Here is a 24,610-nt window from a genome sequence, read left to right as displayed (position 1 = left end):
ACCTAGCTGCTCCACTTTGCTACATCTTAAGATGCTTTGTAGTTTTAATTACAGAAGTTTTCTGACACGTTCTAAGCACATGCTAGCCTCCCTTTCTACTTTGCTTCACCCAACAATGTTCTGAATTACTAGCAGAATGCAGAACATCCAATTCTGTGTTGGTGATGAAATCTTTAGATGTATTATCTCCCTAGTATATGATGCTATGTGACATCAGTCTTTTTTGAGGAGGGAGAGGAGAGTTATCAGCTGCTATGCAGTCTATACAAAGTGGGTTGTAATCTTTTACATATTCTCAAACACAGGCTCTGAGAGATAGTCATCATTTAATAATGTCAAATACTTAAAGAGGTCAGGAAGAATGAAGACTGAAACAAGGTCAATATAGATGACTTGGTCTCTAGTGGCATTCTGGCCAGTAGTTCCAATAGATGAGGACCAAATCCAGATTGCAAGGGGCTGACAAAAAAGTGGGTTGTGAGAAGGGAACTGGATCTAGATAAGAAAAGACCTCATCACATTCTCATAGCCTTTTATTAGTCCTCTTTTTGAGTATTCTACTGTACCTGACCCTGCTGACCATTTCCATCCTTCCCCTGATTTCTGGGTAACACGGTCTCATTATTCTCTTTACTTCCTTCTTTTTTTTACTTCCTTCCTTTACTTCTGGCTGTTTGCCTACTCTGTAGACTATTTCCCCTATTCTCTAAACATCCACTATCTCTAGGGTTCCATTCTCACACTCTCCCTCCATTTTGTGATCTTATGACTTCAATGGTCACTTGGGGGATGATGCCTTCCAAAGCTACATCTAGGGACCCAACCTTTTATCTGAGCTCCAGCTATATTTTGAGCTCTTTCCTGGATATTCATTCATATTTTCTCTCTCTCTCACCCACCTAACTTCCCTATTTCTTTATCAGTGGCACCACTGTGCTTTCTTTCCAGCCTTGGATTACTCCCCTTCATGCATTCTAACATCCAGACCAACTTTTTTACTTTTGTCTTTGTATTCTATGTCCCTAGCACACTATACTCTTCCTCTTCTCTGTATCCCCATTCCACCTCAGTGTAGGCCTAAACCATCTCTTGCCTAGACTACTGCAACTATGTCTTGACTGATCTCTCTGCTTCCATGCTCTCTATTCCAATTCTTCCTACATATACAGTTACCAGGTTAAGATGATCAGAGACACCTTTTAGGAATAGTCACATCCCTTTCTTGACTTATTCAGATTTACTTTAGTTCTTATTCTTGGGCTTTCTTTTAGATATTACTTTTGGTATGAAGTCTTCTCTAATCCTTGGTTATGCCTTCATCCTCTAAATTAGTATTGTATTTTATATGTGTACAACAAAAATAAATTTATAAAGGTACATTGGAGGAGGGGTGTCTAACAAGGGGGAGCAATGCTGCATGGGGTGATAATAATGCCAACTGAGGAAAGTCCTTATTTTGCCTGTTTTCTCTGGAAAGGGAAATCACCTTTTAATTATAAAGAATTGAGAGAAAAAAAGGAGTTTTTTGGAGTTGAAAGAGAAGATAAATGGAGAGGTCTAGCTAACCTTGAGGGATACAATCCAGGCATCCTGGCACAAATAATCTACAGAAAGTACTGGTATATATGACTGCTGAACTATTGTTAACAATCTTTGAAAGACTGGAAAATAGGAATAGGAGTACCAGGATTAGTAAGAGGCAAATGTTTTAATTTTCAAAAAAAGAAGAAAATGGAGTCTACCTAATTATAGGCCAGTGAGCTTGATTTTAATGCGTGGCAAAATTCTAGAATGTATTACCAAAGGAATAATTGGTGAATATTTAGACAAATAAGTGATAATTACTAAGAGCCAGCCTAAGAACACATCACATCACACTAACCTTATTTCCTTTTCCCCCCAAAATATTATAACTGTTAGATCAAGGTAATACAATTAATAGTTTATCTAGCTTTTTGGCTATATAGCATTGAAAATTTCTAATGCTATTTGAGTAGATAAGATAGTCTCAAGGACAGTATACTTAGATGGATACAGATCTGACTGAATGGCCATTTAGTCTGTTTATGTGACAATTGACTACAAGTCACTGAACCCCAACTGCCTAGCCCTTACCACTCTCGTGCCTTGATATCAATTCTTAATATTGATTCTAAGACAGAAGGTAAAGATTTAAAACAAAGCAAAAACAGTCATGTATAGCTCAATGTCAAATTGGGAGTTCATTGAGTCCTTTAGGGACTTGAGATCCCTGGCCCTATGCAATTTAATATTTTATCAATGATTTTTAAGATGGTGGAATGTGATTAAGTAGCAGAATGTCTGAAAAAAATCTGGTAGGTTTTAGTGAATGCAAGTTCAAAATGCATCAAGAGCAGCAAAAAGGTTCATTAGATCTTGGGTTCTACTGTAAGCAAAGGATCTCGAATGTGGTAATAGGACCTCTCTGGTATGTTTTAGCCATGTTCTGACTGGAACAATGTCTAATTCTGGAGGTCGCAATGAAACAGGTACATCAGTAAGCTGAAGAAGAGTTGAAAGTGGCTAAGATGTTTGAAGGGTCCTCCAGGCCATGCTATGAAGATTGTTGAAAGAAGCGTGGAAGGATTAATGACAGTTGTTTCAAGAATTTGAAGATCTGTCATGTGGAAGGGAGGATGGTCTTGTTTCCCTTGCAAGGCCTAAGATGACACAGCCAGCAGCAATGGATAGAAGAAGAGAGGCAGATTTAAGCTTGATGGGGAATAATAACCTAACAATCAGAGCCAGAAAAATACAAAAAGAGGCAGTTCACTCACCTTATAGATTGTCAAGCAAAAGTCAGAAGAACAGGCAGTTAGGTAGCTCACTGGGTTGAGAGTCAAGCCTGGAAATGGGAGGTCCTGGGTTCAAACACTTCCTAACTAACATTCTCACAATGATCAATTTCTCTTTATAGGGAAAGTCAAATTTGGCACAGATAAGCCATACTTTTAACCCTGAATATAATTCATCTTTGTGCCACAAAGTGAAATAGTACTAAAACTAGTAAATGATCAAGAGCAGGGAGACATTCTATACAACAAACATGTTCAAAACCAGAAATAGAATTTTTCCTGGCACTTGTAAGATAACAGCCAGAAGCAGCTCTACCAGCTTTAATCAGCATTTGCTACAATACCCAAACATAGACAATACGTCACTTCAGGCCAGTTTAAAGAGCGCACCAAAGACCAGTTGCTGCCCAGACAATGCTGTTGTGGGGGTGAAGTCCTATCATATTCTCCCCTCTCCCCACTCTGTTCCAAAGTTATTTACGGTAAAAACCTTCAGTATGACCCTTTCAGTCACAAATGATGCCTTGTTCTTTATTAACAATTATTCCTTTGATTTAACATGGTTACACTGAACAATAAGGTGGGGAACCAGATAAAGCAGATGACATCAACCTTCTTCAAGCCAGAAGCTTGTCTGAGAGCTCAAATTCTAGTCCTTGGTCAGCTGGCTGACATCACAGAGGGCTCCAGTGTCAGAGCAGCCATGTGGTTATGTACACACACAGAATCTGTAACCTAGTACTAACCACTAGTCAGCACTTCATATAAAAAGAACAAGCTATAACACACCAATGACAATGTTTTAAATTTGTTCTACTTTCCTAGAAGCCATATTTGATCTCCAGCAGCCAACCCAAAGAAATAAAGAAGCAAACTTAAAATGGAAAACATTTCTTTTCTCTCTGTAATACCTAAAGAGAGAAACATTCCCTGTTTTATCATTCTTGAGTAAGAAAGATTTAAAAAGACAGAGGCAGCTAGGTGGCTCAATGGATAACCAGGCCTAGAGATGGGAGGTCCTGAGTTCAAATTTGACCTCAGATACTTCCTAGCTGTGTGACACTGGATAAGTTATTTAACCCCAATTACTTGGCTCTTACCACTCTACTGTCTTGGAATGGATATTCAGTATTGATTCTTAAGACAAAAATTAAGAGGCGAGGGGGAGGGAACAACCATACATATTTAGAAACTTGTTTTTATTAAAGGCAAAAGAAAACTAGTCATTTAGTACTTTAAGCCTAAAGTTAGCTCCCATGACACTGAAGCACCTGAGTCTAATGGACAGGAACCCAAATAAACTTTTGAAAGATCCATTCTCTCTCCTCTCTTTCCAGTTTCATTCATCTTTCAATCAGTCAGAAAAGTAAATCAATCAACAAGCACTTAATCAGTATTTACTTTATGCCAGGCACTGTTAAACACTGGGGAAACAAAGAACATCAAGGAAAAAGGACCTTGTCTCTTCCCTACTAAATGGGGTGACAACACATAAACAATTTGTTATATATGAGACATATATATATGCAGAATAATGTAATGGGCAAGAGAGTTGGGAGGGAGAATGTCAGGAAAGGTTCTATGCTACACTGAAATGTGAATTGTTGAAGAAAGTCGGGGAAACTCAGAAGCAGAGATGAGGGGAAGAGTATTCCAGGCATGGAGAACAGACAGTGTTATATTTGGAAGAATGGTCCATGTAGCTGAATGGTAAGAGTGTGTGGAAGGGAGTAAAGGATAAGAATATTGGGGCAGCTGGGGAGCTCAGTGGATTGAGAGTAAGGTCCAGAGACAGGAGGTCCTGGGTTAAAATCTGGTCTCAGTCACTTTTTAGCTGTATCACTCTGGGCAAGTCACTTAACCCCCATTGCTTATCCCTTACCATTCTACTACCTTAGAACCAATACACATTATTGATTCTAACACAGAAGGGTAGGGTTAAAAAAAAAAAAGAATTTTGTAAAGGCAAAAAGAGTCAAGTTATAAAAATTTTAGAGCCAGAGTTTTATTGGATCCTGGAAGGAACAGGAAGTCTTTGGAGCTTAGTGAAAGGTAGTGATATTAAACTGGAAAGACCTGAGGCAAAGAGACCAATTAGAAGTCTATTGTAGATAGATGGTGGCCTAGCAGTACCAGGTTTCAAACTGTACTATAAAGCAATAATCATCAAAACAATCTGGTACTGGCTAAGAAATAGAACAGTGGATCTATGGAATAGATTAGGGGTAAATGACCTCAGCAATCTAATGACTGATAAACCCAAAGATTCCAGCTTTGGGGAGAAAAACTCACTATGTAACAAAAACTGCTGGGTAAATTGGGAAAAAGTATGGCAAAAATCAGATATGGATCAACATCTCACATCCTATACCAAGATATAGTCAAAATGGGTATATAATTTAAGCATAAAGGGTGATAGTATAAGTAAATTAGGGAAACGTAGAATAGTTTACCTATCAGATCTATGGAGAAGGGAAGAATGTATGACCAAACAAGAAATGGAAAACATTATAAGATGCAAAATGAATAATTTTTAATATATTAAATTCAAAAGTTTATATACAAACAAAACCAATTTAACTAAGGTCAGAATGAAAACAAAGTGGGAAGAAATTTTTATAATAAATTTCTCTAATAAATTTATAATATAAGTCATTCCTCAACTGACAAATGGTCAAAGGATATGGATAATCAGTTTTCAGATGAAGAAATCAAAGCTCTCAATGATCAAATGAAAAAATGTTCTAAATCCCTCTTGATTAGAGAAAAGCAAATTAAAACAACTCTAAGGTAACATCTCATACCTATCAGATTAGCCAGTATGACAGTAAAGGTAAGTAATAAATGTTGAAGGTGATGTGGCAAAATTGGGACACTAATGCAATGCTGGTTGAGTTATGAACTGATTCAACCATTATAAAAGGCAATTTGGAACTATGTCTAAAGGCTATAAAACAATGGATACCCTTTGATCCAGTAATACCACTACTAGGTCCATGTCCCAAAAAGATTAAAAAAGGGGGGGGGGGACTCACAAATACAAAAATATTTATAGCTGCTCTTTTTGTGGTGGTCATGAATTGGAAACTGAAGGGATGTCCTTCAAAAGGGGAATGGCTGAACAAATTGTGTTATATGATGGTGATGGAATACTATTGTGTTGTAAGGAATGATGAACAAGATGATTTCAGAAAGAACTAGAAAGACCTACATGAACTGATACAGAGTAAAATAAACAGAACCAGGAGAACATTGTACATAGTAACAGCAATATTGTGGGATGATCAACTGTGAAAGATTTAGCTACTCTCAGCAATTCAATGATCCAGGAAAATTTTGAGGGACTTATGACAAAGAAAGCTGTCCACCTCCAAAGAAAGAACTGTTAGAATCAGAATGCAGATCAAAGCATGCGATTTTTCACTTATTTAGATTTTTGTTTTCAGGAGGTTTTTTCTCTTTTTTATTGTCATGCAAAACAAATTTCCATATTGGTCACTGTTGTAAGAGCACACTCATACAAAACCAAAACCACACACACAAAAAAAAAACCCACCAAAGATACATTGATGTGAGAGATGACTCCAACAGTTCTTTCTCCAGAGATGGATAGCATTTCCTGTCATAAGTCTTTCAGGACTGCTGAGGGACTTAAGAGAAAGAACACTATCCACATCCAGAGAAAGAACTGTGGGAGTAGAAACATAGAAGAAAAACATATGATTGATCACGTGGTTCTTTGGGAATATGATTGGAGATTTTGACTTTAAATAATCACTCTATTGCAAATATGAATAATATGGAAATAGGTTTTAAACAATGATGCATGTATAACCCAGTGGAAATGCTCATCAGCTCTGGGAGGGAAAGAACATGAATCATGTAACCATGGAAAAATATTCGAAATAAATAAATTTATTAAAAAAAAAAATCTCAGGCACTTCCTAGCTGTGTGACCTTGGGCAAGTCACTTAACCCCCATTGCCTAGCCCTTACCACTCTTCTGCCTTGGAGCTAATAGAGTATTGACTCCAAGATGAAAGATAAGGGTTAAAAAAAAAAAAGGTCTTTCAGGATTGTCCCAGATCATCGCATTGCTAAGAATAGCTAAGTTTTCAGGGGTTTTGTTTTAGTATTCCCTTAAAAAATGAATATAGAAATGTATAACAGATTGAACTGCTTGCTAACTCTGGTTGGGGGAGGAATGAGGGAGAGACAATTTGGATCACATACCTTTGAAAAACTTATGTGGAAATTTATTACATATAATTGGTAAAATAAAACATCTTCATTAAAAAGTCTACTGTAATAATCTAGGTAAGGGGTGATAAGAACCTGAACCAAAATGGCAGTTTTGCAAGAAGGGAGAAGCTAATATATACAAAAAAAGTTGTAAAAACAGAAATAACTAGATTTGGCAATAGTTCATATATATGGAGCACCAGTGTAATTTAGAATGCTATGAAGTTGGCAAGCCCAGGTGTGGGAAGTTGGTAGTATCCTCAACAAAAAAGAGTAAAGCTGGTAGCTAAGTGGCTTAATAGAGAGAAACAAGGCCTGGAGACAGGAGGTCCTGGTTTCAAATCTGATCTCAAATCTCAGACACTTCCTAGCTATGTGACCTTGGCAAGTCACTTAACTCCCATTGCCTAGGCCTTACCACTCTTCATTCTTGGAACAGATACTTAGTATCAATTCTAAGACAGAAGGTAAGTAAGGGTTTTTAAAAAAAAAACAAATAAACAATGAGATAAAGATGGGAAAGGGACAGGGTTTGGGAAGGAAAGATGAATTCCATTTTGGACATGATGAATTTGAGATGACTGTAGGACATCCAATTCAAGATATTCAAAAGATAGTTGTCCAAGGAGCTCAAGAGATTAGAGTTTGATATATAAATGGATCTAGGAATCATCTCCATAGAGATGATGACCGACAGCATGAGCATGAGATCACCAAATGAGATAATATAACAAAAAGAGTGCCCAGAACAGAGCTTAGGGGCATGCTAGGGTTGGTGGGCATGATGTGAAGAACCAGCAACAGAGTCTGATAGAAGAACAAGGAGAGTTATGTCATAAAAACCTAGAGAAGAGATGATTAACATTATCAAATGTTTCAGAAAGGGTAAGCAAGGTGAACATTGGAAAAATACCATCAGATTTGGCAACGAATAAATCATTGGCAACTTTGGACAATTTCAGTTGGATGAGGCCAGATTCTAGGATGTTTAAAACAGAGTGAGGAGAGAAAGTGGAAGCACTGAATGCAGATGGCCTTTCCAAGGTGTTTAGACACAAAGAGGAGAGTGGCTAGTGAAGATGGTCAGATCAAATCAAAGTTTTTAAAGGATGGAAGAAACATAAGCTTATTTGCAGGAAGCAGGGATGCAGCCAGTAGATAGAGAGATTGAAGATAAGAGATGATAGTAGGGATGATTTGCTGGAGAAGTCTGGAGGGGGAAGGGAACAAAGGTGCTCCTAGAGAAGTTGGCTTAGCAAGGATCACATCTTGATCAGAAACCAGAATGAAAAAAGAATGAGGAGATTTGTGTATATAAGGTGGTAGTGTAAAAGGCAGTCTCACTAAATAGCCTCAATTTTTTTTTCAAGTGATTTGCCTCACTATAGTGAGACTCAGATGATATGATAGCATAAATCTGTAATGACAGGATGAGCAAATTTTTTCATTTCCTCCAGCTCCATTCAGAAGCTCATGAATAGAACAAGGTAGCTAGGGTTTGATAGTAGGAGACAGTTTAACAGTAAGTTGGTTTACCAAGGAACCAAGACAGAGAAAAGAGGAAAGAGTACAAGGGTGATTGATAGCCTGGAAATTAACAGGAGTGAAGACAAAGAACAAAGGTTAGGAGTCTTCATAAAGCACAGGTAAAGATTGAAAGAAAAAAGATTATAATCAAATGAAAGAATTTCAAAGTTAGTGACCATCTCTATTTGTAGCAAAGGAATGGAGTAGTTCAAAGAAAATTAGCAGACTGAGAAGTTAGGGAATTTGAGGGAATATGAATATATATATTAAATTCAGGAGATAGGGAAGAATACTTAGTATAAAATAAGATATTCAGGAAAATGTAAATAAAAATGAATGATTCTACTTCTGGATTGAACATCAAGAATTCTTCTCTTTCTTTAACTCTTTTCTTGGAGGAAACATATACTTGACAGCTGTGATTAAGTTGAAATACTTTGCAACCAAATAAAAATTATTTGAAAACTGTTAAAAAAAAAACCAAACCCAGTAACATTTGTACTCTTTGGTGAAACTGTTTCCATAAAACCAATGTTTACCCATATGCCACATTATTTCATTGAAACTTTTAGTTTGGCTTTATGGTTGGGTACTAATAACCAAGACTGGACTATTCTTGAAGTCATCTGTTTAGCTCTCCTAGTTATATGTTACTTGGGAGTTATTTATTAGGGTCATACATGTGAATAATACAAGTTATAATTTCATTAATAAAATGCATTGTTAATTAACATTAATGGGAGATGACTGTATCTGGGAAATAGGCCAATTAGATTATTAAAAAGGGACTAATGAAATATATAACTCACAAGAGATTTGGATTAATATCATTGTCAGTTCTTTAGAGATGATCTATACATACATGCAATCTACAAAGTCTTTCACAGATGATTTTTCAGTAAAGCTTCATAAGTGCAAACCACCCATAAGTGTTTTGGTACCACTGGCATCATTTGATTGACTCTTAATCTGTATCTGGCCAAAATTTTTTTGATGGCAAATACTTTTTGGACAGGTCCTATGATTTCACTGGTATAGGGTCATGTTGGCAAACCTATGGCACAGGTGCCAGAGAAGGTTGCTCCCCCACCCCCACAAACCTGAGGACATTTCTCACATCACCTGCCCCTCTTCCCAGCAGCCCAATGGGAGCACTTCCTCCCTTCCCTCTCTGGGGTTAGGCAAGGGGCCCTCACACAAAACATGAAGGTTGTAGTTTGGGCACTCAGTCTCTAAAAGATTCACCATCACTGGTATTGGGGAATACCCAGTTAGGAAGTTTCTTCTAAGGAATCCAAGGCCACACCTGATCTGCTACTTAAAAAGTCTTAGAAAGTTGTTTGGGAGTCCTGAAATGTTAAATGACTTGTCTAGTTACTTAAGCAATATACATCAGAGGCAGGACTTGAATTCAGTCTTCCTTTGAATCTGGGCCAGTACTTTATCTAAGCACTTTAAAAAAAGAAATTGTTAGAGGCAGCTAGGTGGCTCAGTAGATAAAAGAGCCAGGCTTGGAGAGAGGAGGTCCTGGCTTCAAATCTGACCTCAGATACTTCCTAGCTATGTGACCCTGGGGAAGTCAATTAACCTTGATTGCACAGTAGCCCTTGCCAATCTTTTGCCTTAGACAGAAGATAAAAGGATTTTTCTTTTTTAAAGTAAATTTTCTCTTGATCCTGTTCAGCTTATCTAATAATTAGAAAAATTATAATTCTATTTTGGTTGACAATGTAATTCTTAACTTAGCACAATATAAATGTTGAACAAAACTACCCCATAAATACAAATTCTTTTTTTTTTTAAACCCTTACCTTCTGTCTTGGAACAGGGCTAGGCAATGGGGGTTAAGTGACTTGCCTAGGATCACACAGCTGGGAAGTGTCTGAGGCCAGATTTGAACCCAGGACTTCCCATCTCTGGGCCTGACTCTCAATCCACTGAGTTAACTAGCTGCCCCCCAAAAATACAAATTCTCATGAGACATAAATGAAAAAAATTCAGTGTTACTGCAGTATGTAGCAGAATAAGAGTTCCTTGAAGGCAAGGATTATTTCACTTTTGATTTTGTATCCACACTACCTATATTTATATAGGGCTTAAAAGTCTACAAAACATTTCACTTACATTATTTCCTTTCATGATGAGTTTTTTTTTTTAAGTTTTTGCATACAGGCTTCAGTTGAAAACAAGAATATGAAGGAATGAAAAAGTATTAAGTCCCTACACTCAAGTCCCTGGGCTCTTTACTCTCCCCCCTCACTTAATAAAACAAAACAAAACAAAAAAACCTCTCACCATTAATAAGTAACAGTTCCAAGAGAGAAGAGCAGTATGTGCTAAGCACTAGGAGTTGAGTGACTTATTTTGGGGTCAGTTAGGAAGTGTCTGAGGCCAGATCTGAACCCAGGACCTCCTTTTTCCAGGTCTGACTCTATCCACTGAGCCACCTAGCTGTCCCTCTTACTTTCCACCAACCAATAAGATGCCAAATCTTGCCTTTTTATTTCTCACATCTATTCTATCAGTTCCCTTCTCTCTACTCACATAGCCTTCAATCTAGGACAAATCTTTATCACTTCTCACCCAGATTACTGCCATAGCCTCTTAACTTCTCAGCCTCTTCTCCCTACGCTCCAATTCATCCAAGGCACAGATGCCAAAACAATTTTCCTAAAGTACAGGTTTAACCATATCATTCTTCTATTAAATCAACTCCAATGGTTCCATATTGCTTCAATATCAAATATAAACTCCTTTGTTTAAAACTTTTCCCAACTTGTTCCTAATTTATACTATTATTCCCCTTCAGTCACTGTTTGTTCCAGTCAAACTGGTCTTGTTGCTATTCCAAATAAGGAACTCTTCACCTCCAGTTTCCAGGCCTTTATGGTGATTGTTCCTAATGCCTGAAATATAATCTCTTGTTTCTGAGAATCCCTCCTGTTATTCAAAACTCTACTCAAGAGACATCTTCACAAACCCTTTCCTGATCCTTAGCACCTCTGGCATCCCACTATGAGAAATTTAGATTTAGATTTTTCAAAAATGTCTGCACAAGTCATCAATCCAGGTAAAACATAAGCTCCTTAAGGACAGGAATTATTTGTTTGTTGACTGGTTACTAAATTTCTGTCCCACATGGGCTGTTTCTGGCTTTGGGCATCATAAGCCACTCAATTGCCTATTTTCATGACTAACACCATTCAATCCAAGAATAGACACATATCTGATGCTCAGTTTTCCCTGCTCAAACAATAGGCCTAAAAGAATGGGCTCCCTACTCCCAGAGTGTGTAGTGGAAAAAAAGCTAAGACACAGAAGTGGGATCTGGGTTTGAATTCTAGCCCTGCCACTTTAACTTTAGAAGCAAACCCTGAGCAACTCATTTTGCTGGTCTGAGTCTCTTGTTTCCTTCACCTGAAAAACAGATTAATACTGCAGTATTTACTTCACAAAGTGGTTGTGAGCCTAAAATAATGTAAGTGAAAAGTTTTGTAAAGTTTACAGCTTAAACCAGTACTCGCTGAATACATATGATATAGCAGCACAACGTAATGGATAGAGTTGCCCATAAAACTGACTGTTTGACTCTGTTTCACTTAGCCCCATAGGAATCTAGGAACTTCTCTAAGATCATAAAGTGCAGAGAATGTCTTGATCTGCAGTGAGAATCTCTTCTCTAATTTCCTATACCAGTGAAATTAGGCCTAGATATTAAACTCAACATGCCAGGCCCTAGGTAGATAAAAAGAAAAGTGAGATAGATGATCCCTGCTCCCAAGTTTACATTCTTCTAGGGAGATACAGCGCATATAGTGGGGATACAGGCCAAAAAAGGGCTCTTTGATTTAGGCAGTTGGGAAGATATGTGAATTGAGCCATAAGGCAGGAGATTTTCTCACCATGTTCAATGGCAGGGATATTAAATTATTGGTCTCATCAAGTGCTGAAAAGTCCCCACCATCAGGGGAGATGGTAAGATGCCCATGATGCCTAGGAATGCTTGGGATGAAGTATGTCTCATGGTTAAAACTAGAGGGCTGAAGTAAGCACTGATTTTACTTGACCTCTTGACCTTCAATCTAGGCAACATCACCTATTAGATACACAATGTAGCCAAGAAGAAAGCACTCTAGCCTAGGCCTAGAAAAACTGGAAGCCAAAACTTTTCTTGCTCAGTACAACATTGGGATTCTGAATTCCAAAAGATAATACTTAAAACAATCTCTGGTCCTCTGACAGAGATTAGTTTCAAATAGGAAATGGGAGACTATCCATTCGGTTTTGAGTCAAGAGAAGAAAAATACTATTAAAAATTTTCTGTGAAGTAGTTGAACACTCCTAAAATGTATTTTACTACTTAAAGAGTAAAGATCAGGGGCCAGCAAGGGAGCGCAATGGATTGGGAGCCAGATCTACTGATGGGAGGCTCTGGGATCAAATCTTGCCTCAGATACTTCCTAGCTGTGACCCGACAAATCCTTAACCCCAATGCCTAGCCCTTACCACTCTTTTGCCTTGGAACCAAAACACACTATTGATTCTGAGAAGGAAGGGTTTAAAAAAAATAAAGAGAGAGAGTAAAGATCAGACATAGTCCTTGTCCATAAGTCTACTTTGCATAAGATGATTTTCTTATTTTTCTCCCATTTTTGTATCTTCAGTTCTTAGCATAGTGCCTGGCATGAATTTAATAAGACTAAGTGCTTTTAATAAATATTTGCTATTATTGACTATTGACGGATGCCACTGTAGAACTATTTACCTGCATTATGCCTTCTTTCTATTCAGCAATACAATCTAAATACATTAAGCTGATGTGTAGGTCCTTTGACAAATTTCTGGTTTTCCCATCCCAAATTTAGGGCTGAGAAATATTACCTACATTTCTTGGAATACCTCAGTAGGCAGATAGGATTCAGGAGTCACTAGAAACTCATCTTGCTTAGCAGTAGACTCATTCCACATGTAATTACATAATATATTATATAAATATATTATATAAATAATATATTATAACTATGTATATGTAAGCTGCCTTGTATTCACAGAATCAGTCATAAAAACCACCAACTCTACCACTAAGAAGCTGAGTGACTTGAGCTAAGTCACTAACTTTCCTGAGCTTCAGTTTCATTATCTATAAAGTGAAGGGCTTTATCTAGAGCAGTGATGAAAACTCAAATAGAAACAAAGCACTAATCTGAACATAAGGATCCTAGTGGACCACATACTGACCATTTTAAAATGTACTATTATCTATGCTTTATTATATTTTCATTTAGTTTGTTAAATATTTCCCAAATACTTATTAACCTGGTTTGAGCTGCACTCAGAAGTATCGTGGGCCATGTGTTTAGCCATCTTTGATCTAAAAGATCTTTAAGGTTCCTTTCAGTTGTAAACTTCTGAGCATATAAAATGTCATATCTATGAATTTTCACTTTAAAGTCTAAAATCTATACTCAAAAGGAGTCATATTTGAGTCTAATTTCTCCTTGATTACTTTCTTATCTATCTGGACAGTATAACAAAGTTTGTGATGGGATAGTAACTGAAGAAAAGATCACCTGTAACAAAAGATAGAACAAAGAAGAGTGAGAGGTACAAATAAAGTGTTATAAAAACCCAAGGAAGGAGTCCAGTTTGCTGACCTGAATCTTGTTGCTTTGATGATTTTTTTAAAATGACATTTTGGAATTAAAATGGATTTAGCCTCTACTGGCAAAACTGTGTATTTCTGTGTAATAAACAGTAACAAGCTGGGACGTATGACAGATACACTGTCACTAATTCCATTTTTTTAAAACCAATTCCATTCTATAATTAAGAGTTGATGGGGATATAATTGGGGACATAGGACTGATCAACCTAGTGCAAATTACCAATAATATGGAAATAGGTCTTGATCAATGACACATGTAAAACCCAGTGGAATTGCTCCTTGGCTACCAGAGGGGGTGGGGAGAGGAGTGGGAAAGAACATGCATCATGTAACTGGAAAAATTCTCCCTAATTAAATAAAAATTTTAAAAGATTATCATAAAAAAAGAATGTATAGCAAACTTGAAGTAATATAGGCTGTAGAATAGGAAAGACCTACTTACCAGTATTAGCAAATGAGTAGGTCTTACCATATGTTAGCTGACAGCCTAACAACTTAGATAATAAATTGGGTAGAAGGTAAATTGTTTCTGTATGTGCAAGCTGAGAAAAGGAAGGCATACCCAAAGCCTTGATACTGAAATGTAAAAATGTGAAAATCTCCTAATTCCTCTTCCTTCAAAAATACTAAGAAATTAAATTTAAATCTTGTTTCCTTTCCTTGAGAAATGGGAATCTAGCAAATATAAATTATGAAAATTCCCTCTACAACTAAACTATACTAAATTTACAGTTTTAAAGCATGTAAGAATCTTTGAAATAATCTAGCTCTTCCTCATTCTCTCTCTTTTTTTAACAGATGAGTAAATTGGGGCGTAGCGGGATGAAAGCATTTTTTCAAGGTCTTCCTACATAGGCATAGGCAGCAAGTGACTCAAATGGAGATTTGACCACACAGCTGGGAAGTGTTTCCTGGAATGGGACTTCTCCGAATCTCTAAGGACGGGTCAACGGGGTCCAAACCTAAGGACAATCTCAGCCTGGAGCCCTAGAAAGGCAGGACAGAAACGGGGTTACCCCGATCTGATTTGGAAGGGGCATTCCTGCCAAGCTCTTTCATTCCACTCCTGCCTTCGGGGTCAGGGTCGTGAAGCCCTTCGTTACTCCAAACGGGAAGGGGGACTCGGGTGTGGGGGTACCCCGAAGACACACCCCAGGTGATTCCCACGGGACAGGGCCTGTCCGCAGGCCTAGGCCTCGGTCCGCCCAACCCTTCTGTAGCGGCCGAAGTCCGAGGCCGATTGCGGACGCGCCCACGCAAGCTCGTGACCCGCTGCCCCCCGCACCTTGAGGTGGGTCCGCAGGCCTCCGGCACCCCCCGACTGGTCGGTGATCTCGTACTCGCCCGTCACCAACAGGTCCTTGTGGATCTCCTCTCGAAGGCACTTGCGGGAGTTGACGGGCAGGTGGAAGGAGATGGTGAGGACCGAGCTGGGACCGAGCAGGAGCAGGAGAAGCAACGTCAGCGGGCCGGGGCCGCGGGGAACACGAGGATCGAACAACCGGGACATGGTGCTGGCGACTGCTTCAGCTCCTGGGGCTTCCACCGCGCCGGAACCGGGGGGCCACGTGACCTGCTGCCGCCACTGCGACGCTGCCGGCGCCATCTTTGAGATTGGCAAAGTGATGGGCCGGAGGAACCTAGGGGAAAAAATCTAGAAGGAATAAATGACCAATAACAGTGTGAAGCAGTACGTAAAAGGTCCTGAAATGGTATAACTATCGTCGGTAAAATTCCTGTATTTTTGGTTGTTCTATAACTTCCTTATCCACCATCACTAGTAAGGGCAACCCTGGAAGTAATTTTTCTTTAATTTCCGGAAACTCTTCCCAAGAGACCGGGGCCACAGACACCATGACAACCAAGCCCCAATGGGGAAAGGCCACAAAGCCGTTTAGAGAGCCCGCCCCGCGCACGGGTGCTGACTATGTGGCGGCGAGCTGTTATCGCTGCTGTTCTCAGCTTGGGCCTCCGTCTTCCGGGCACGCTAGCAACCGACCGGGTGGAAGCCTTAGATTCCGCCCAGGAGCGCTGGGTGACAGCTACAGGCCTTGGGCGGGGAGTTGGGGAGGAAAGGGGGAGGGGCCATTGATCTCTTAAAAGCCCAGGGGAGGGAGCGGAGGCCAGAAAGATTCTTCTTAGAACTTCTGGGCCTGCGTTTGAGGCCGGCGTCCCCAGTCTCCGAGGAAAGGAATGGTTCCCAGGGGCCGGGTTTAGTTGGGCTGTTGGACCCCAGTCCGCCTGATTGGCCTACTGATTAGAAGTAAACTGTAATTTCCTCTCCACCCAGAGCGTGGAGGGAGGGAGTGTGTGTGTTTTGTTCATATGTTCTAAGTACAAGGTTTGTGCATTAAGTGAAAGCCCCAGATACAGCTGTCCATCTATAAGTTGCACGTGTAGGTGAAAGTCCCATCTATAAAATGTGTGAGTGTAGGTGAGAGACCTACATATTCAGTAGTGGTATTACTATTGAAATGTTATAGATCCTTCTTAGGTTTTCAGGCTATTTCAAATAGTATTATTGCTCCTATAATAAAAGCTGATGTGTTTAAGGCTTGCAAAACGCTTTATGTTATCTCACTTGATTTTCACAAAACTCGAGGGTTACATTATTTTTATTTTACATAATCGAAGAAGCTGAGGCTCAGAGTGGGGTAACTTGATAGCCATAATACCTAAGAAGGGTTTGAACCAGAGTTGGAACTGATGTCTTCTTGATTTCAAGTTCTGCACTTTCTTCTGTGCCTTATTGTTTCTTGAGTTCTAATAATTTTTTGGAGATATTCTTGTAGAGTTAAGGGACTGGGTTCATACTCTTGGGCATTATTATATATATGTGTATATTTTTACACACATATATATATACATATATATAATATACATATTTTAAAATCTTTACTCTTTCCTTGGTTTTAAATTGGCAAATAATGATGAACATGAGTATTTCCATATACAAAGAACAGAAAAAGAGGATTGCATATGAAAATCAGCATCTCCTTTATATCCATCTTTCAAAAAATTACTGTAATAAATTCTATATTAGTTTCAAAGCTGTCCTACTTGTCTGTATCTCCCTCTGAAATTCCCTCTCTTCTTTGATGCTTAAAACAAAATACTGTTACTCTTTTATTCCTTTTCTTTGGTGGCCATGGGGTGGAAGGCACTTAACTTAATTTTACTATCAATACTATTCCCTCTCACATCTTGCTTCCTTCAATAAAAACAAACATTCTTATAACATAAACTTGGTAAACTTAAATTCATATATTGGCCATGTCTGAAAATGTATACCTCAATCTGCACCTTGAGTCCCTTATCTCTTTGTTAGGAAGTAGAAATTATGATACTTTTGTATCATTGGATCTCTGGAGTTATGGTTAGTCATAAAATTGAGAAGAGTTCTTACATCTATCAAATACCTTTTTCTTTACAATGTTATTATATAAATTGTTCTTTTTGTTCTAATTATTCTTTTATCAGTCAATTTTAAGAATAGGTTTTCCTGAATCCTTCCTTTTGTCTGGTACAATAAAATCCCATTATATTCCATAATTTGTTCAGCTATTCCCCAGTTAATAAGCATTTACTTTTCCTCCAGCTCTGTTAAAATGAGAAGGGCTGCCATAAACAATTTTGTGTGATAAGTCCTTTCCCTTTTTCTTTGATCTCTTTGATATATAAAACCAGTAGTGATGCCTTGGGACACAAGTTAAATACTTCAAAAATACTTTATGGTATCTCTGAGTCAAATAGTGTATAATACAGTGACTTTGGGGGATATAATTCCAAATTGCTTTCCAGGATGACTGGACCAATTATAGTTCCACTAACAATGCTATGGTGTGTTTTTGTCTTCCTATAACCCTTACAACTATTATCATTTTACTTCTCTTTTGTTTAGATCTTATGGGTGTAAGGTAGAAACTCATTCATTTTAATTTGCAGTTCTCTTATTAGTGACTTGGAGCATTTTTTCATGCAATTGATGATAGTTTGAATTTCTTCTTTTTAGAAATGCCTGTTTGACCATTTATCTATTGAGGAATAGCTTTTCTAATAAAGTTGAATCAGTTCCTCATATACCTTAAAATCAGACTTTTAGCAAAGAAACTTGTTGCAAAGATCCCCCCCCCCACCAGTTAACTGTTTCCCTTCTAATATAAACTACATTGATTTTGCTTGAATAAAAACTTTTCAAATTTATATAATTAAATTATCCCCATTATTTTCTGTGATATTCTCTATCACTTCTTGTGCCATGAACCCATCTCCTGCCCATAGTTATGAAGGGCATCTTCTTTCCTCCAATAATTTATGATGTAAATTTTATTTATTTATCCATTTTGGAGCATGTTTTGGTGTATGGTGTGAGCTGTTGATACTAATCTAATTTTTGCCACCTTGTTTTCCATTTTTCCCAGTCAGACAGGACTGCACAGGGAAGTTGCATGTCAGCCAACTGCTGTGAAGCCATGAATTCCTTTCTGCCACCAGTACTCTTGTTTTAATGGTATATCCTTGCTTACAAAGACCTTGTATTAGACCTTGGCATTAGAAAGCAAGTCTTGTGCTTCAGTATTACAAAAAAGAATATAGCACATCTCACTTTACATTGCCATGTATTATAGTAATTCTGAGGCTACTTGAGGTTAAGCTCCCAGATAAGAGATCTTTTACCTCTTTGTAAAAGAAGTGCTGTATATGTGGGAAGAGGAGGAATCTTCCTGGTAATTTGGGGTTTTGGAGTAATGGGGAGATAAGGAAGTTGTTATTTATGCTTAGAGAGTTTCTGTTTCCACTTCCAAAAGAAGTTTGTGAATTTTATAATTTTAAAATTCTCATTCAGTTATTAATTTCCATTTCCCAGGTAGAAAAATTGAGGCCTAAAACAGTTAACTTGTCTAGTCATCGCCAGAGGCAATAATTAAAACTAGGTCCTCTGACTTCAATACAAACTAGGATTATAGTCAGTGTGTTTTGTTTACCTATGTGTATATACATATATATGTTTTTGTAAACTTTATTTGGTTTTTAGTATTTAATTGCCACATTACTCATTGTTATGTGTCTAGCACAACACCTGGCACATAGTAGGCACTTAATAAATACTTTTTGATTGATTTTTGGAAGTTCTGATTTGATCGATTGACTGGACACCTTTCTTTGTTATTTATAGCACATGCTATGTTTTTATTAGTGCCTTGTACTCTGTCAGAACATGAAGATGCTTATATCTAATGCAGAAACTTATGTAACATCCAGTATATATTCCCTCCCAACTCTACAAATGACTATGCCTTGAAAAATATATGTGCCTTTCTAGATTTCATATGAGGATAGATTTTCTGTTTTCTAGGCATGAAACATGAACTATATGCCAACTCTATATGATATTCTGTACTTCATCAGTGCTAGCTCTACTATGTCCTGAAGATAAACTAGCAGGACCCTGTCCTATATCCTAAAGCCTAAATCACCAGGATCAGAGTTCCATCAGTGACATTGCTAACTGATGCGCTAAGAATTCCTGATTTTAAAAAAAGATCATTATTAAAGAGGACTTATGAGAGAAATCATATGAAAGACCCAAAATGAGTAGAGAAAAAGAAATTTTCCTTCTTTATTTCATATTTCCACCCAGACCCCCTACTGCCTACCCCTAATTACAACACCTTAAACAACATCCTGATATATATAGAGCGTGTTTGTATATTGGCTTTTCTACACAATCTGTACCTCTCTTAACAAAGATATAGGAATAGGAAGCAATGGGAGAAGGAAGGAGAAAGAGGACCTCTTTTCACAAGCGCATGAGAGGTTTTTTTTTTCCCCTTGCCAAAGGTCATCCTGGCACGTGGACCAAGGAAGTATTAATAGCTTCTAAAGAGGTACTTCTCCAGGATTTGGTGTCTCACAGACCACAACCAATGCTGTCAATTCTCCAGATGGTCAACTTCTGCATTATGAACTGCAACTTCCAAAGATAGCTCAAAGTACATCCCAAATCAAAGGATTAATTTATGGTGATGGGCATCACTAGTCTCTGTGCTAGATATTAAATGCCATATTTGTCCAAAACAAAGTTGTCAGAAGTAACAGACCTAAAAGATAACTATCACAACTATCACTAACTAAGCAAGGAAAGGAACAGCACTGAAGAATACACAGAGACTTAGATCCTTGCATATATATATATATATATATGTGTGTGTATATATAAGTATGTATGCATGTATATGCTTGATGATGGAGTGGAATTGGAGAAAGAAGACACACAAAATAGATATAAAATGTGCTTCCTGTCCTTAAAGATTTTAAAATTATTTGGAAGAGAAACAAAATACACATACAAAACAATTATACAACATTATCAAGGCAGCAAGCAAGGTGTGGTTAGGATTGCACTGATTTGAAGTTAGAAAGTGAGAATTCTTGGCCCACCTTTTTGGCCTGGTAGTAGTGTAAAAATTTCCATAGGGCATACTCTATATAGGCCCAGCACTGTGCTAAGCATTTTACAGTTACCTCATTTGATACAACATTCTTAGGAGGTAGATGCTATTATTATCCTCAGTATACAGATGAGAAAACAGGCAAATGAATTAAGTAATTTGCCCAGGGTGGGATGTATCTGAGGAAGTATGGTCTTGGCAAAGTAATTTCATCTCTGGACTTCTGCTTCTTCATCTGTAAAACTAGGTGGTTAGATTAGATGATTTCTAAGATCCCTCTTTGTACTGTTTATATAGGATCCTATGAATTATCCTGCTAGTAAAGATAATGATTTGTGTCTATAAATGATCAAATATTATGTGACATCCCAGGAGCCAGAGGTATTCAGGAAGATATTATGAGTCTGCAACAATCAAAATTTGGGTTTGCCCCATTTTTGTACCTGCTTGTGAGTAGGACTTTTGTGTCAGAGTTTTAAAATTAAGAATCAATTACAAGGAAATAGCATGATTTCCTTGCTCATTGCCACTGATTAATGAATATTTTAAAAACGGATTTAAACTGAATTAAATTTGACATAGGAGAAAATACACTGGACCTAGAGTCAAATAATTTTGGATTCCTGGCTCTTTCATTTTCTCTGTGACTAACAGCACAAATATCTTCATTCCTCTAGGCTCTAATTTCTTCATCTGTGAAATGAGGGAATTGAATTACATGATCTGTATGGTTCCTTTGAGTTTTAATATCCTGTGATTTGGCATATGAAAATGCTAATTTGTGGTATAGTCTATAAATGCTTTTAGAAGTTTAAAGAAGAGAGAGCAATGTAGGCTGGAGTAGTTGGGGCACAGTTACCATATTATTGCCTCTTGCTTGTTGTCATCTACCAAACTCCTCACTTCCTCAATGATGTTGGAACCTGGCTAATTGTCTTTTTTTCCCATCCTACATCTTCTTCAAAGTTCTCAATATTTATAGTGATTAACACCCCAACTACATAATGCTCAATTTTATGCCACTTCAGCCATGCATCATACTTAGATTTTACCATCTATAAAAACTAAAATTCTGCTCTTGGACTACCATCTACTTTTACCATTCTACTCATACTATACTTCTTCATATTCCTCTCTATAGGTCTTGGAATCTTTTCTGATTTTCTCCCATCTGCTTCTCCACTCTGGCTTCCCTTGCCTTTTTTTTTTAATAACCCTTACCTTCTGTCATAGTATCACTTATCAGTTTTAAGACAAAAGAATGGCAAGGGGCTGACAGAGTTAAGTGATTTGCTCAGGGTTACCCAGCTAGGAAGTATCTGAGGTGATATTTGAACCCAGGTCCTCCCCACTCTGGATCTGGTGCTTTATCTAGTGAGCTATTTAGCTGCCCCCTTCCCTTACCTCTTTATCATATATCCCTCCTTGACCCCATTACCTGCTACTTTAATGGCATAGGAACCAACATCCTAGGATATTTTGTTTTCCAAATCTGTAGGTATCCTAAATCATCTTCCTTCCTGGTTTTCTCCACTATCTGATTCCTCTTTTCAGCTCCTAGACTGTTAGATATCAGTCAATCATTTTTCAAGTGCTTACTATGTGCTAGTTATTGTGGGATGCAAAAAGATGTAAAAAAGACTGTCCATGCCTTCTAGGAGCTTATAATCTAACAGATGAGAGAACATGCAAACAAATATATACAAAGCAAACTATACAGGATAAGTAGGAAATGATTAGCATAGGGGAAGCAAAGAATTAAGAGGGATAGAGGAAGGCTTCCAATAAAAGATAGGATATTAATTAAAACTTCAAGAAAGCCAAAGAAGTCAGTAGAAAAAAGCATTCTAGGAATGGTTAATAACTAGAGAAAATGCTTAGAATTGAGAGAAGTGTCTTCTTCATGGAATAGCCAGAGGACCAGGGTTTCTAAATTGAATAGTACATAGTAGAGAGTAAAGTGTCAGAAGACAGGAAAGGTAGGAGGTGGCTAGGTTATGAAAGATTTTGAATGCCCAAAGTAGCATTGTATATTTGGCCCTGGAGGCAATATGAAGTCACTGTACTTTGTTGAGTAGGGGGAGACATGTTCAAACCATTAGTGGTTGAATGGAGGTTGGCTTAGAGTGGGAAGAAACTTGAGATAGACAGACCTACCAGTAGGTTATTACAATAATCTACGTATGAAGAAATGAGGGCACTAGAGTGGTGTTGGTATCTGGATAAACGGGGATATCTTTGAGAGATGTGGAAAAGATGAAATTGATAGGCCTTGGCAACAGTTTGGATATGGGGAATGAGGTGTAGGAGTCCAAGATGACTTTTAGTTGTAAATCTGAGGGATTGGGAGGATGTGGTTGCCCTCTGCAGTAATAGGAAAGATAGGAGCCAGGGAGAATTTAGGGGAAAAGAGAATGAGTTCATTTTTTGGACACACAAGATGTCTACTGGACATCCACTTTGAGAATTGTTACAAGGGAATCACTTTAAAAGACTGATATATATTAATTTAAGGTCGCCAAGGAATCAGCTATGTAATTCCTAAATGAAAAACTCAAGTCAGCCGTCAGCCTTTTTTGGAGTTTAATTACAATAGGAGCAAGAAAGGAATTAGAGATATATATAGAGAGAGAAAGGGGAGAGAAGGGAATAGGGCTTAAATACCCCTTCTGTTTAGGCTGGGCCAAAAGGCCCAAGCCCTTAGATAGCTGGGGCAAAGAAAAGAGATCAGTCCCTTTCACTCACGTGTCCAAAATGGAGAAACAGTCTCAGAGGCCCCCACCTTCAGCTTCCTTCCGAGCAAGCTTCCTCAGAGCCCAGGAACCACACCGCTCAAAAACTCCACAACCCCCGAGTCTCCAGACCCTCCTATCTTTAAGGAAACCATCCAAGTTGCCTCCCCTCAGTCCTCACATCTACCAATCACTCTTCATCAATTTCCCTGTCAATGGAGGCTCTCGCTTAACCCAGGACCGCCCAGAGGTTTCTGGCTTTTGCACATGTCTGTTGAAGGTCATATTTTTCAAATGATTAAATCTTTACTCTTTTGTTACAGCCCTTTCTAAATCCTGTTAACTTGAGTATGGTAGAGATTGGAATAATTAAATTTTGATCTAGGCTGCAGCCCTTACTCAATCCTATTAGGACTGAATAGGGTGGAGTATCTCCATTGTATCAATTCTAAAATCAATCAAGACTCAAAGAAATTCCTGTTCTATGCTCAAGCATAGGTCAAAGTCCTTTCCATTGTTCAGCAAAGGGTTTCTGTCCTAAAGTAATCTTAAGAAGGGAAGAGAAGGAACCTCCCATGCCAATGGAGTTCCCATTCCAATAGACTATCAGTAAGAAATTTTCCAAGTATGAAATATCCCAATGGTGAAATTTTCAACAATTATAAGTCTAAGGAAATTTGAGGTTTACAGAATGTAGAAAAGATAGTTGGGAAAGTGAGATTGGAGATTAGCTGAGTTTCAGGCAAGATAAGTAGATTTGGGAATTATCAGCATAGAGATGAAAATTGATGAGATCACTCAATGAAACAGTATAAAGGGAGAAGAAAAGTGGGCCCAGGATTGAGCCCTGTGGGATACCCATGGTTAGAGGGTGTGACAAGAAGGAAGATCCTGCAAAGGAGACTGAGGAGTAGTATGCTGGGGAGGAGGAGAAATGAAAGAGTAGTGTCCTGAAAACCTAGAAACAAGGGAATATCAGGGAGAAACTAGTGATCAACAGTGTCAAAGGCTGCTGAAAAGAGAATGAGGACTGAGAAAAGACCATTGGATCTGACAGCTAAGAGATCATCTGTAACTTTGGTGAGAGTAGGTTCAGTGGAATGAAGGCAGATGGTAAGGGGTTAAGAAGAGTGAGAGAGGAGAAAGTGGATATATTACTATAGAAAGGTGTGAAAT

At 38.1% G+C, this 24,610-nt stretch overlaps 1 protein-coding gene and 1 long non-coding RNA gene across 2 annotated transcripts in view; one reads left to right on the top strand and one right to left on the bottom strand.

Annotated features, from left to right (window-relative positions):
• Positions 1-15,871, bottom strand: part of TMED10 (transmembrane p24 trafficking protein 10) — a 47,498-nt gene extending 31,627 nt beyond the window's left edge. Inside the window, exon 1 of the mRNA XM_001374921.5 lies at positions 15,536-15,871. Coding sequence (XP_001374958.1) covers positions 15,536-15,856 — 321 coding nt within the window. The 5' untranslated portion in view covers positions 15,857-15,871. The remainder of the gene's footprint in view (positions 1-15,535) is intronic.
• LOC130456310 (uncharacterized) overlaps positions 1-19,379 on the top strand; it is a 28,008-nt gene extending 8,629 nt beyond the window's left edge. The window contains exon 2 of the long non-coding RNA XR_008914968.1: positions 15,049-19,379. This is a non-coding gene — a long non-coding RNA (uncharacterized LOC130456310). The remainder of the gene's footprint in view (positions 1-15,048) is intronic.
• The last annotated feature ends 5,231 nt before the right edge of the window (positions 19,380-24,610 follow it).

The sequence above is a fragment of the Monodelphis domestica genome, chromosome 1 (assembly GCF_027887165.1).
Source record: "Monodelphis domestica isolate mMonDom1 chromosome 1, mMonDom1.pri, whole genome shotgun sequence".
In the NCBI taxonomy this organism is placed as follows: Eukaryota; Metazoa; Chordata; class Mammalia; order Didelphimorphia; family Didelphidae; genus Monodelphis; species Monodelphis domestica.
Note: the sequence above shows the minus strand (reverse complement) of the source record. Positions and strands in the feature narration are given on the sequence as shown.